Below are 14,896 nucleotides of genomic sequence, written 5' to 3' on the forward strand. Positions count from 1 at the left end.
TCACTATCTTGTAAGTAAGATTTGAACCAATTGAATGAAGTGCTAGTAAGTCTTAACCACTTTTCCAGTCTATCAAGCAGTATGATGTGATCAACTGTATCAAATGTCCAGTAATAGCAGGACGTTGATTGTAGATACATCATTGTTCAAATGGATGCCATTTAACAATTTAATAAGTGCAGTCTCGGTGATGTGTGGTCGCAAACCAGACTGAAATTCAATAATGAGATGGATTTGAACCAGAAAGGCATGATTCTGTTGAAAGACAACTTTTTCAGTGATCTTTTCCAGAAATGGAAGATTTTATATGGGTCTGTAATTACTTATTACTGTACCATCCAGATTCCAGCCATCCATTTTCTACACCGCTTTTCCTCACTAGGGTCGCGGGTATCCTGGAGCCTATACCAGCTAACTGCGGGCGAGAGGCGGGGTACAGCCTGGACTGGTTACTAGCCAATCGCAGGCATCCAAATAATTTTTTTAAGAAGTTTGATCACAAATGGTTTTCAAGGCATGAGGAAACTGCACTGACTGATCATTATTTATTATCTGCACTACATCTAATGCAATGTAATTAAAAACACTTAAAGAAAATTGTAGGTAGAGTGTTAAGGCAGCATGTTGTTGATTTTAGGTTAAAGAGAGAGGTCCCGCGGCACGGTGGTCGACTGGTTAGAGCGTCTGCCTCGCAGTTCTGTGGACTGGGGTTCAATCCCCGGCCTCGCTTGTGTGGAGTTTGCATGTTCTCCCCGTGCCTGTGTGGGTTTTCTCTGGGTACTCCGGTTTCCTCCCAGATCCCCAAAACATGCGTGGTAGGTTGATTGAATACTCTAAATTGCCCGTAGGCGTGAATGTGAGTGCGAATGGTTGTTAGTTTATGTGTGCCCTGCGATTGGCTGGCAACCAGGGTGTACCCCGCCTCCTGCCCGAAGATAGCTGGGATAGGCTCCAGCACTCCCGCGACCCAAGTGAGGATAAGCGCCTCAGAAAATGGATGGATGGATGGAGAGAGGTCCCTAAAATGCAACATCTTTTGCAAAATAAACGTCAATCAAAGAAATTATTTTATGTTTCCCTTCCAGAACACATATACTAATGCAGACAAGCTGCTGGAGGCGGCCGAGCAGCTGGCCCAGACGGGCGAGTGCGACCCGGAGGAGATCTACAAGGCGGCGCGCCACCTGGAGGTTCGAATACAAGACTTTGTACGCCGCGTTGAGCACAGGAAGCTGCTGCTTGACATGTCCGTGTCCTTCCACACGCACACCAAAGAGGTGAGAAACAATACATTTGCACCCACTCAGTGGCTGCTGTGGCTGTTGTTCATTGCGTACGGAGCCATGACATTCAAAGAGGGGACCTCTTTGCTCCACTTGGATATTAAGTGGTTTACCCTTTTGCATTTGGGTGGATTTTTGTTCTTCTCCAACTCCCCAATTTCAAGATCGGTCTGCTAACGTGTGTTAATGTGTGCTAATACTCAGGCATGCTAATGGTAATATGTGCTATCGTGTGCTTGCGCATGCTGATGCTTGGAGCAAACTGATTAGCACACCGCTAAAAGCGAGTAGTAGTGAATAGTCCCAAATGATGCTTCTTGCATCTTGTTTCTTTATGAGGAAGTGGAGTCTGCACTCTGCAGCAGCTCAGCAGTTTGCTATTTGCTCCTCCCGCCGGCTTGGGCATAGTTGCGCAGGCACACACACACACACAGGCATACACACACACTCTGAGACACAAGGAACCCTCCATCCACCCTGAAAGGCATTTCTCTAACTTGTCGGCAGAGAAGGCACTCATGTGTAACAAGGTAGCGATTTAATGACCTTTAAATTAAACATCAACATCTTAACTTTTAGCTAAGGTTAGCTTTTCTTTTTAGGGAGTCCAACATCAATAGTGTGTCTTCTTTTTGTGAAATGAAGGATGGAGACCAGTGCAACAGTAATAGTTAGAACAGTATGAATTATTATTCTATAAGAATAAACAAAACAATCATAAGGGCTTTTTTTTAATTGCTTTAGCTGCATCTGACGAGCCTGTACCGTTTAAATGCTGATGGAAGTTGAATTTGTACTGCACGTTGTTTTTTTTAACCTATTCCTAGCCATGGCGTCTGCTAGCCAGAAGCTGAGATGTTTACAGACCAAGTGTGTGGCTGTTGTGACTTCCCATATTTTTAAGTCAACACTCATGTGATGAATGTCGAGTCGACATGGACTAGTCACTGATGACGTCATTAATATTTTTTTTCAGTGCAGGATTAGAATTAAAAATGAAAATCACACGAGGAGGGAATGCTTTGTAATAATCTACATTCGCTGACAATGGACAGTTTGTACATCGTATTTACCAGGAACTTACACGTTACAACACAATAGAAAAGTCGTCGGGTGGATGAAGCCTTGGCAGGTGCTGCATGATGGTATTTACAGCCAGAGGAAAATAAAATCTCTTGCTCGGTTTCCTTGCTGCTGAGATATTCACGTAACATTTGCATGTTCCTCTCTGCCTTGTATTCTGGTCTAGCTGTGGTCATGGATGGAGGAGCTCCAGAAGCAGCTGTTGGATGATGTGAGCTGCGACTCTGTAGATTCTGTGCAGACACTAATCCAGCAGTTCCAGCAGCAGCAGACAGCCACGCTGGAGGCCACGCTCAATGTCATCAAGGAGGGCGAGGAACTTATGCAGCAGCTCAGGTAATATAATAGATACATACAGCATAGCATACAGTGAGCCCGTTTATCGTACATTCCAGACCCACCTACAATAGGGGAAAATCCACCATATAGAGAAACCATATAAAAAAGAAAAAACAACAACCAATACCACACGCTTGAAACACATTTAAAGTTATTAAAACACACTTTTCAAAGTATTCCTTAGTGCCTGTTCTCAATCGCTCGCTGTCAAGAAATAGAATATCGTAAAAGATACAGTAATTAAGGAAACGAAAACAAGATTCGCTCACACAGTTCTCCAAATAAGAGGCAAATCATGCTTGCGTAACCTGTTAATTTGTCACTCTTGAAGTTGAAGTTCACTGTAAAACTAACGAAAAACAAGAGACTTAAACATTGTGTATTGAAACACAAAAATGTTTAACCAAACCATTTAAGTCAAATGAAAGTCCGCTAGCTTAATGCTAACAGATAATGAAAAACACCCTAATGAAAATGAGCATAGATGTTACAATAATATATGTTACAATACAATAAAACCCTTCAAAACTTTGCTGCACTGAAAAAAATTCATTTTCCACCACACATGATTAAAATGCAGTAAAGTGACATAGTTTTCCCTTCTTTTCCTAAATAAAAGAATAACATAATATACATTACTTTAACACATTTTAATCATGTGCGACCGACCAACGTACATGTTCGAATTCAGTAAATTCAAGGGATGGTTTTTTTCAGTGTACTTTAGCGCATACAGAGCTGCAACACATACAAACAGAGCATACAACAATACTCACCGGCATCTCTGCTCTGTCGGAACGACAATTACTGGAGCTTACAGTTACAATTACGCTGCCTCTCTTCCAAAGACCTCAATGCCACCCGGTGTGTTGCGGCACAATCCGGTACTACACTGCAATTCTAAAGTCAGACTTTCCTGTAGACTGTAAAATCTCATAAAGAAAACGATTGCTCAGAAATCTGCGATATAGCAGGGGGTGTGAATGATGAATCGCAATATACCACTGTAGATAGTTCACTGTATTAGCCTTCAGAATGCCATATTTTTTGTTTGATGTCTCCGTCCGTCTCGCTGTCCTGCAGAGATGCAGCCATGTCCACTAACAAGACGCCGCATTGCAGTTCCATTGCTCACATCCAGGGTGTGCTGCAGCAGTTGGATGAGGCCCAGGGCCAGATGGAAGAGCTGTTCCACGAGCGAAAAATCAAACTCGACATCTTCCTCCAGCTACGTGTCTTCGAGCAGTACACCATAGAGGTATCCATCCCATCCTTTCTCTTGAATTAATGTACAAACTTTAGGTTGTGTAGGTTAGGGTTAGGGTTGGGTTGTGTGGAAATGTGTTAAGGTACTAAGTTTTGTACCTTTCTTGGATACTGTATGTCAAATCTGCAGTAGTTCATTTTGGCAGCATAGTACAAAAATTTATCACATGACACATTTTAATACATTCCAATAATTATAAAAATGAATTGGGATTTGTTTTAATAAATAAACTATCCAATGTATAGATTGTTATTTAAATTAATATTAAATGAATAATTAATCACTATTAACAGTTCGGAGCAGACTAATTTGTTGCCTAAATGGGCTGGTGTAATAATCAAACCAGGAAGTAAACAGGAAGGGCATGGACATGACTAAAACTGAATATATGAAGCAATCCAAAAACATAATTTTAACCAATTAGAGAATCAAAACATTTTATCTGCTGCTCTGTTTTTGTCTGCGGTTAAAAAAAAAAAAAGTAATTTTATAGTAATTTATATCCTTACTAAGTATTTTTATTGGATTTCTTTTTTTTTTTTTTTTGAACAATCTGCTTTGTGTTGCTGTAACACCTGAATTTCCCCTCATGATATCATTGAAGGATGAGGATTATTTAGTTTTTTATCCACTTTTTAATTCAGATTTGAATCGTTTTTAGATTTTCCTTGAAATTAAGAAACCAGCAATTCAGACCGAACTACTGTGGATCCCCGTTATTCGTGGAGTACAGGGGCCCAACCACAAATAGAGTATATCCACAAAAATTGACGGCCAATTATAATTGCATTAGAAAAAAAAGAGATTAAACCCACAAAAAATCTTGAAGAAGCAGGGACATACCGCTAATCAGCGTTTTACATGAAAAACAGGGATCAGTACCCCCCCACAAAACATAATAAATCCGCGGGTGCCTAACCGCAAAGACGTGCCTCACAGAAAAAAAAAAGCAACATTTTTAATTGTTATTTCATTGTAAAAAGAAGTTAAGCACTGTTACATTATTCAAGTTCCTGTTAACTTTTTCCCCAAATTGTTCAACATTAAATGCCTTGTTAGTTAACAATTGGAAATATTATTTTTGTTTTCTTACTTTTTCAACATTTATTTTAATCATATTTTTGTAAAAATGAATGTATGAATATTTTCTTAAGCGTGTACAATACTCCTCTCACTGCCTGTTCTCTCCTGTTAATATTTTTGTGTTCATTTTACTGTATTTTTCATCTATAAATGCCCCTATAGGCAACAAAGCATTTAACTCTGCTGGTTGCTGTCATTATGCTTCCATTGTACAAACAAGTATGGAATATTAAAATGATCCGTTTGCTCAGGTGACGGCCGAGTTAGACGCCTGGAACGAGGACCTGTCTCGTCAGCTGAACGACGTGGGTCGCTCAAGCAGCAGCAGCGCCAGTAGCGGTGGTAGCGGCGGAAGCAGTAGCGCCCCCTCTGGCGGGGCGGAGGACATTGGCCTGGCTGAACAGAGGCTGAAGAGGCACGCTGAGAGAAAGGCGGCCATGAACAACATGACCTATGAAGTGATGCAGCAGGGCCAGGACTTGCACCAGTACATCATGGAGGTGCAGGCCTCAGGTAAGAGTCTTCACCCACTTGACATTGCTCTTTTTTGAAGGCAACAAATTGCTTTGATCATTGATTATTAATTGATTTTAGACAGTTAAATGAACACGATAGGCAGCCAACTACTGAATGAGTTGCACCCTCTGCTGGTAAAGAAATAGTGATGAGGCAATGAAACTGCTGATATGAATGATGAACAGTATTCTTAATGATCAATAAATGGATTAGCAATGTCTGTTTTCTCGTCTTAGATTTCAACTTTAATTATAAAGCTCTTAAAAAAAGACAACTGCAGCTGCAACAAAGTGCTGTAGATAAAGATGGAATATAAAGCAAAATAAATAATAACATAAGAATAATGATAACAAAATCGGGTGTCACGGTGACCGACTGGTAACACATCTGCCTCACAGTTCTTAGGTCCTGCGTTCAAATTCGACCTCCCTGTGTGGAGTTTGCATGTTCACTCCGTGCCTGCGTGGGTATTCTCTGGGTACTCCGGGTTTCTCCATCATTCCCAAAACACGTTCGCAGGTTAATTGAAGACTCTAAATTGTCCGTAGGTATGAATGTGAGTGTCGATGGTTGTTTGTCTATTTGTGCCCTGCGATTCGGCTGGCGACCAGTTCAGGGTGTACCCCGCCACTCGCCTGAATTCGGCTGGGTTAGGTGCCAGCACACCCACGACCCTAGTGAGGATAAGCGGTTCAGAAAATGGATGGATGGAATGGCAAAATAATCCATCCATCCATTTTCTATATAGCCTTTCCTCGTTAGGGTCATAGCGGTGCTCACAACAAATCACCTTGAGTGATTTTGACAATTGTGTCTGCCAGGCATCGAGCTGACGGGGGAGAAGGACATGGACTTGGCCTCTCAGGTCCAGGAACTGCTGGAGTTCCTGCACGAGAAGCAGCAGGAAGTGGAGCTCAGTGCCCAGCACACGCATACTCGACTGGAGCAAAGCCTGCAACTGCGTCACTTGCAGGCCGAGGTCAAACAGGTACACGCATCTCTTGTATGGAAGCACAATTAAATGGCACTTGCTCTTTGCCATAAAAAAAAGCAGTTGCAGCTCTTTGTGTGACAAGCGCCTATAGGAAACACATTGCTACTGTTGCCGTTGCAGATGGAGGCAACTGAATTATTGATGTGCTTTTATGGCAAAGTACTAATAAACACACCGCTGTCTTCATTAGTCTCACTTCTGTGAATCCTGGTCTGAATTTCTGAGGAAGTAGTTTTATCTGTGGACACAGAACTGTGAGGAACCGCAAGAAAACGCTAATTGAATTCTAAAATAATAATCCTAAAGTAGCAAGAATTGATTAGTAGAGTGTAAAGGCCTCTTTATACTCCCGCGGTCGCGCGGCCGACAACGTCCGCATTGCATCACGTGACCGACGAATTGCCCCGCGCAGCCCCTCTGCGTAGCTTGACGGCAAAAATTGTTGAACACCGCGAAAATCATCTCTCGTGATTGGTTCGTTTTAGTCACATGCTGTGATGACGTACTCAGCGTGCCCCTTGGTTTCTACATACCATCTCCGCCGCCGCCTTCTCGATCGATTTTGCAGCACAATTAAACGTATCACCTGGTCATCTAGGTCCATTTGTTCTAGCAGACACTGTTCCACGGTCGCCATAGTTGTTGCTTTGTTCCTTGTTACTGAAAGGAAAGGAAATTGCCCAAAAAATGCAGAGGAAACTCCACGCTGTGGTGTCCTACCCATTACCAGCCGTAGTGACACCCCTGACTTGGAGGCGAACTGCAGTACATTTTCAAAAACTGCGCGCGTGGGTTGCGCTCGAGTATAAAGGCAAATTACGCGCAGGACAGCCGCAGTGACGTCAGCGCGGTCACCGCCGTGCGAGTATAAAGTAACCTTAAACCAAAGCCGACAATCCTAATTTTAATTGAGCATTTTTGCACATCGCACTTCTGGGTTTTGCACATTGGGTTTTGCATATTCTCTCAGTGATGTGTTTGGCTTTTTTCTGGGTACTTTGGCTTTCTCCAGCACTCAAAAAATGACTCAAGCCTTTCTTGAATGCAATTTTCTAAAACAAATCTATCAATAGCTTACTCTTTGCATGTACTTCTTGATGAATTGAATAGCTGAATAATAGCTAATAGTTTTAATTTGACATTCATGAACTTAATACATTTTGAATTCGGGCTCCCAAACCTCTGGGACCACTCATAGAGAGGCCCAGGCTGTGGTGCTGGCACAGTGGATGACTGGTTAGCACATCTGCCTCACAGTTCAGAGATTGTGGGTTAAAATCTGGGCTCTGGCCTTCTGTGTGCAGTTTGCATGTTCTCACTGTTTCTCCAGGTACTCCAGTTTCCTCCCACATTGCAAAAACATGCATGGTGTTTTTACACTGAACAAAAATAAAAACGCAACACTCCCATTTTTCGTGAGCAGGGACCTCATGTGCAAAGACTTGCATGGATTTCCTCCTAAAACATGGCGTACGCTCAAATCTAGAAAACGCCTTACGCACAAAAATATTCCCTGTCCACGCCCATATTTGTATATGCAAATCATATTCAAATGAACCCTGCACCTGAGATGCCGATCTCTGCATGGTCAGAAAAAAAGGAAAATGAGCAAAGCTTAACAACATGCGAAAGAGGAGTGAATGGGACAGCGCGTGTGCGGTTGTCAATGCTGTGGAGACAAAATAGCGCGCATGCTGAACTAAAAAAGAAGTGGTCAGACATTAAGGTGGATGTGAAGCGGAGGACAGCTGCCCACCGCCGAAGTGTGGCCAAAAAAAGGCGCAAGAACCGGCGCGGATGGCCTCACCCCGTTCGAGGAGAGAATCGCTGCGATCATGGGTGACGTTGCTCTCTCAGGGGTGATGGGAGGACACATGGCTCACTATGATCACCCCACAAGGTTAATACCATGTATTTTTTAGAACTCAACAAATGTGTTCATACAGTAACCTACACTCAGCCCAATGCGATAAAGGTTCATGCATAAATTTTGTATGTGTGGTATTTGTAATAAATAGAAAGAGGATATCAAAAACTTTGACTCCTTTTTGATTACTCAATTTATTATTTTAATACACAGGAGAGGATACGCACACTCTCCTTTTTTTTTAGGAGAAGAGGGGTAAATTATGTAAATTATTGTGAACAATATTTGAGCCTTTTGTGTATGTAGAAAAAGTTTTAGATCGTTGAGTCCAGCTCACGAAAAATGGGAGCAAAAACAAAAGTGTTGCGTTCATATTTTTGTTCAGTATAGATTATTGAAGACTTGAAATTGTTCATATTTTATTTTGGCTGTATTTGATAACAATGAGTTTGACCAACTCAAATGTATCATACTACACAGAATTTGCTAATTTTGAGTTGGAGCTGCAGAAATACAATGGATGGAAAACCTGCCCAAAATTTCTTTGTGTTCATCCAATGTCCTTTTTAATTCCAAAAACATGCATGTTTGCCTGCCGCACGGGACATGGCCAAAACTGACTGAACTGTCGCGCAATGTGCGGGGTTTGGCAACTAGTTTTCATAAGTGGCCGACCATTGGCCACTGGTTTGACATTTCCGGGATTTAAGCGGTAGTGAGCCCAAGCCGGCCGGCGATCACTGTGGCACTGCCAAGCCGAATCATTAAGCCTAAGATTGAGCATTTAGCATTTTAATAGTGAACAGAGTGGTCTTGCTGATGACATCACTCATCATCCCTCCTTTGTACCCTGGAGGTGCTCGGATGGATCCGTAATGGCGAGTCCATGTTGAACGCCAGCATGGTGAATGCCAGCTCGTTGTCTGAGGCGGAGCAGCTGCAGAGGGAGCACGAACAGTTCCAGATGGCAATTGAGGTGTGTGCACATGCATACACACTCACTCACACACAATAAACACGCAACACCCACACGCATAAAATGAAGGCTGCTGCCAATCTAACTGTACTTTGAGCAATAATTGTTTCTGCATGTTTTCAACAGTAGCAGATGTGAAATCTGTTATACACCCACACACTCTTTTGAACTTAAAACACATGCGTGTGCACGCACACCCACACCCACACCCCCCCACACCCCCCCCCCCACACACACACACACACGCACACACGCACACTGGCATACATTTCAACCACAATATGAGGTACACATTGAATCAAATAACAATGTTGTCCCATTTCAGTCAATTCATTAACAAGTTATTTCCCATTATTTCCCCTCTTTTCCTATGCTTTAGTCTCTTTTCCACGCTAACTCCCTCCAGAAGACCCATCAGAGTGCTCTGCAAGTCCAGCAGAAAGCAGAGGTAAGCTTTTAATCAACTATTTAAAATTCGGTAGAAATTTTCATCTTGTCTTTGGAGAACATGAGAAAAAAAAACACACAATGGGGGGATTCATGCTTTTCATCGGAAAATGCATCTTTGCTGCATTTGTATAATGAAAAGCATGTATCTTCAAATGTGTGTTTTTGCATCTTTACTATATGTTTTTAGATTAATAAGCATAAGGTTCATTCCCATTGTACAGAGCATGCAATTCATTTCCTAAGCCATTTGCTGCATGGTGTCGCTTGTTTTACTCTCAAAATTGTGACAGATGGCCATGTCCCTCACCCCTTAACTAAGACTTGACTTTTCCTGTGACTGTCACTGTTACTCCTCCTGAACCAATGAATGCAAAAGCGCAAACATTTTGCATCTATGCTTTACTTCGCGTTAGACAGCAGACCACATGCCTCACCCCATCAATCCAACCGACTTTCCCTGCCCCTTTTCAAGTGATACATGCCGAAATACAAAAATGTACCACCGTGCGTCCAGCTGTTTGTAGCGTGCTATTACTTTTCTCTGCAGTCTATCGATTGGCGGTTGACTTTTCCTGTCTTTTTCGGACCCTGATATCCTTCTTGAACCAATAATTGCAGATTCGCTCAAATTTAGCACAACGTACATCCTCGCTGTTCATAATGCACTTTTTTTCCCTGCCGATTGACTTAAACTTTCTCACAAGTTCAGCTCAGTGTGTTCTACAAAATTCAGTGAACGTATCTATTGGGCTACCCTTGCAGATGATGCTTCAGGCCGGCCACTATGACCCAGAGGCCATTCGCAGCTGTGCTGAGAAGGTGGCAGTCCACTGGCAGCAACTGATGCTGAAGATGGAGGACCGCCTGAAGCTCGTCAACGCCTCGGTGGCCTTCTACAAGACCTCCGAACAGGTACACTTGCAGGTGTCTGACTCACTTAGATCATCGCTAATCTGGGTGCTGTGACTACATCCAGGTTTGCAGCGTTTTGGAAAGCCTGGAGCAGGAATACCGAAGGGACGAGGATTGGTGCGGAACTCACGAAAAAGTGGGAACGCCGGCCGACTGTGACCACCTCGTGCCTCTTATCAGCAAACACCTGGAACAGAAAGAAGCCTTCCTCAAGGTCAGTCCGCTCCTCAGATTTCACTGTAGACGAGATAACATGACCTCTATATGATATTTTCACCTTTAGCATCCTGGGCAAAATAATGTAATAATATCCTAAACAAATGTGACAAATTACAAAATTTGTGATATTAGTGTCTGAACATGTTAAATGTCTTTATTTAGGTAACTACAACCCCAATTCCAATGAAGTTGGGACGTTGTGTTAAACATAAATAAAAACAGAATACAATGATTTTCAAATGATGTTCAACCTATATTTAATTGAATACACTACAAATACAAAATATTTAATGTTCGACTGATAAATTTGATTGTTTTTAGCAAATAATGATTAACTTAGAATTTTATGCCTGCAACGTGTTCCAAAAAAACTGGGACAGGGTCATGTTTACCACTGTGTTACATCACCTTTTCTTTTAACAACATTCATTAAACGTTTGGGAACTGAGGACACTAATTGTTGAAGCTTTGTAGGTGGAATTCTTTCCCATTCTTGCTGGATTTACAGCTTTAGCTTTTCAACAGTCCGGGGTCTCCGTTTATGCTTCATAATGCACCACACATTTTAAATGGGAGACAGGTCTGGACTGCAGGCAGGCCAGTCTATTACCCGCACTCTATTACTACGAAGCCACGCTGTTGTAACACGTGCAGAAGGCATTGTCTTGCTGAAATAAGCAGGGGTGTCCATGAAAAAGACGTTGCTTGGATGGCAGCATATGTTTCTCCAAAACCTGTATGTACCTTTCAGCATTAATGGTGCCTTCACCGATGTGTAAGTTACCCATGCCACTGGCACTAACACAGCCCCATAACATCACAGATCCTGGCTTTTGAACTTTGCGTCCATAACAGTCCGGATGGTTCTTTTCCTCTTTGGCCCGGAGGACACGACGTCCACAATTTCCAAAAACAATTTGAAATGTGGACTCGTCGGCCCACAGAACACTTTTCCACTTTGCATCAGTCCGTCTTAGATGAGCTCGGGTCCAGAGAAGCCGGCTGCGTTTCTGGGTGTAGTTGATAAATGGCTTTTGCTTTGCAGAGTAGAGTTTCAGGTTGCACTTACGGATGTAGTGCCAAACTGTATTTACTGACATTGGTTTTCTGAAGTGTTCCTGAGCCCAAGTGGTGATATCCTTTACACATTGATGTCGGTCGGTTTTTGATGCGGTGCCGCCTGAGGGATCGAAGGTCACGGGCATTCAATGTTGGTTTATGGCCTTGCCGCTTACATGCAGTGATTCCTCCAGATTCTGTGAACCATTTGATGATATTATGGACCGTAGATGATGAAATCCCTAAATTCCTTGCAATTGTACATTGAGGAACATTGTCCTTAAACTGTTCAACTATTTTCTCACGCACTTGTTCACAAAGAGGTGAACCTCGCCCCATCTTTGCTTGTGAATGACTGAGCAATTCAGGGAAGCTCCTTTTATACCCAACCATGGCACCCACCTGTTCCCAATTAGCCTGTTCACCTGTGGGATGTTCCAAACAGGTGTTTGATGACAACTTTCTCAGTCTTTTTTGCCACCTGTCCCAGCTTTTTGGGAACGTGTTACAGCCATAACATTAAAGTTAATGATTATTTGTTCAATTAAATATTGGTTGAACATGATTTGCAAATCATTGTATCCTGTTTTTATTTGTGTAACACAATGTCCCAAATTCATTGGAATTGGGGTTGCCCAATCTGGATACGTTTGGGATTCAAATGGGTTTACATCACAGTTTCCAAGCCTGCATACATATCATATCTCAATCACTATGTGATATCAAAAATAAAAAATGAAATATTGTATGTAAGATAAGGTAAGATCATATGATGTCATATATTGCTATGTATTGTGCTATCAAATGACATGACAGAATGAAGCCTTGGCCCTAATATATGATATAATAGGTAATAGGTAATATATGATACGAAACAATGTAAATAATATAAATAGAGAAAGATAAGTGACATTATGATACTATGCATACTGTACTATACCAAACCATATGATAAAATATTGCCTAATAATATGTCGTGATCATATAATTAATTAGGTGGCGATGGCTTATTGGAATGAAAGTGTACAGTTTTTTCAACACCTCCAGATGGCGGCATACATTTATAAAATGTGAAGATTGTTTCAATTTTCCCTGTACCTATGTATAATGCACACTATTGACTGTTGACAATTTTGTGGGGAAAATAATGCACATTATACACGAGAATTTACGGTATGTTAGCTTTTTTAATTACCATGTTATTGGTCCTTAGGCGTGCACACTGGCCCGGAGGAATGCAGAGGTTTTCCTCAAGTACATCCACAGAAACAACGTGAGCATCCCAGGAGCTGCGAGTCATGCCAGAGGGCCTGAGCAGCAGGTCAAAGGTAGAATGACGACACATATTTATTTAGTCAACCAGAAAAACTTGTACCAAGGGATAGGATTTGAAAACCGGATCCTGTCGACAACCGGTTCTAAAGTTAATGATTCTGAACCGTTTGGCAAATTTCCATTTGGTTACCTTCTCGATACAAGCAGTGGATAATGACCAATTTGGACCATCTAACATTTTAACTACACGTTTCTGTAAGCTAAAAAGGGGTAGAAGAAGAAACTTTAATACCATAATACTCTTTTTCACAGATTAGGAAGAATATATGCCTGAGAGTATTGTTATATTACCCTTCTGTATGTGTTACAATATTTGTGTGTGAATATTCGTTATTTGAAGGGACCGTAAATCCATCCTGTGATCTAATGGTAATTTTACCCAGCCCGTCAATAGGCTTTTGCATTGAGTGTCAGCATTAAGCTGGCGAGCTCCAAAACGTGTGTCTTATATTTAAAAATATACAACGTGTGTAATTCATTTTGTTGTACGTTTAGTTTTACACTAAACTTTGGTTGAGATACACAGGGTGCGTTCAGGAACTTACAACCGTGGCACATCAATTGTTTTTCTTTCAACTGTCACGTTTTGGGGTGGTCGAAGGCGAGGAAGGCAAGGCAAAAACATGGAGGACCCAAGTGCAGGGAAGCAGGGAGGCAACGCAGTAGTGCAGGAGTATATGAACAATTATATTTAATTCCAAAAACAAAGGAAAACAAGGATAATGGAAAAGTCTAAATGCTAAATTAACAAAGTCCAAAGTCTAACGACTCATGTCAATCCGGACACAAACACGGTAAGTACCACCACCGGCCGGATACAGAAGTGAGTAAGCATAAAAGCAACAATAGAAATGATATTGGCAAATGTTGTAATAATAAGTTAGACAATAACTCATTATCACTGTAAGCATGTGTGTGCAGGAGGTTTCGCCAATCCATGCCCATCCAGGAATAGGGATGGGAATTTAAAATAATTTAGGGATTTTGGTCCCAGGATCGATACTGCTTTTTGATCCGATTCTTTTTCGATTAAATTATTGATTGTGTCATAGGGTGAGGGAACGAAATTAATACAAATAGTATATGGTATCTTGGTGGCACGGTGGACGACTGGTTAACACATCTGCCTCACAGATGTTGAATGTGTGCCCTGCGATTGGCTGGCGACCAGTTCAGGGTGTACCCTGCCTCCATGACCAGAGTCAGCTGGGATAGGCGCCAGCACACTAGTGAGGATACGGCGGCGTATATGAAGCTTGCCCGAAACTACAATTTTGTCTCGCAACCCAAAGCAAAAAAATCAATCAAGAAAAGACCTTTGTTTTTTGTTCAGCTATTCTGAATGAGCTGCTGCAGAGAGAGAACAGAGTCCTGCATTTCTGGACTCTGAAGAAGAGAAGACTGGACCAATGTCAGCAGTACCTTGTCTTTGAACGCAGCGCCAAGAAGGTGTTTGTGTGTCTGTGTGCGTGTGTGTGTGCGTGTGTGTGTGTGCATGCGAGCGCTCGCATGT

General features: G+C 42.0%; 1 protein-coding gene across 11 annotated transcripts in view; it reads left to right on the forward strand.

The window, feature by feature from the left end:
• The window catches only part of kalrna (kalirin RhoGEF kinase a), a 204,053-nt gene that overhangs the window by 81,213 nt on the left and 107,944 nt on the right, over positions 1 to 14,896 (forward strand). For all 11 annotated transcript variants that reach the window (XR_009769550.1, XR_009769551.1, XR_009769552.1 and 8 more), the window contains 11 exons: positions 1,086 to 1,277; positions 2,533 to 2,702; positions 3,789 to 3,963; positions 5,307 to 5,568; positions 6,393 to 6,559; positions 9,289 to 9,408; positions 9,788 to 9,856; positions 10,621 to 10,770; positions 10,835 to 10,984; positions 13,262 to 13,376; positions 14,717 to 14,832. Coding sequence is in view for 8 of the 11 variants with exons in the window: in XM_061691497.1 (XP_061547481.1) it covers positions 1,086 to 1,277; positions 2,533 to 2,702; positions 3,789 to 3,963; positions 5,307 to 5,568; positions 6,393 to 6,559; positions 9,289 to 9,408; positions 9,788 to 9,856; positions 10,621 to 10,770; positions 10,835 to 10,984; positions 13,262 to 13,376; positions 14,717 to 14,832 (1,686 nt within the window). In the remaining 3 variants the exon portion in view is untranslated. The remainder of the gene's footprint in view (positions 1 to 1,085; positions 1,278 to 2,532; positions 2,703 to 3,788; positions 3,964 to 5,306; positions 5,569 to 6,392; positions 6,560 to 9,288; positions 9,409 to 9,787; positions 9,857 to 10,620; positions 10,771 to 10,834; positions 10,985 to 13,261; positions 13,377 to 14,716; positions 14,833 to 14,896) is intronic.

Source organism: Phycodurus eques, chromosome 12 (assembly GCF_024500275.1).
Source record: "Phycodurus eques isolate BA_2022a chromosome 12, UOR_Pequ_1.1, whole genome shotgun sequence".
NCBI lineage: Eukaryota > Metazoa > Chordata > Actinopteri > Syngnathiformes > Syngnathidae > Phycodurus > Phycodurus eques.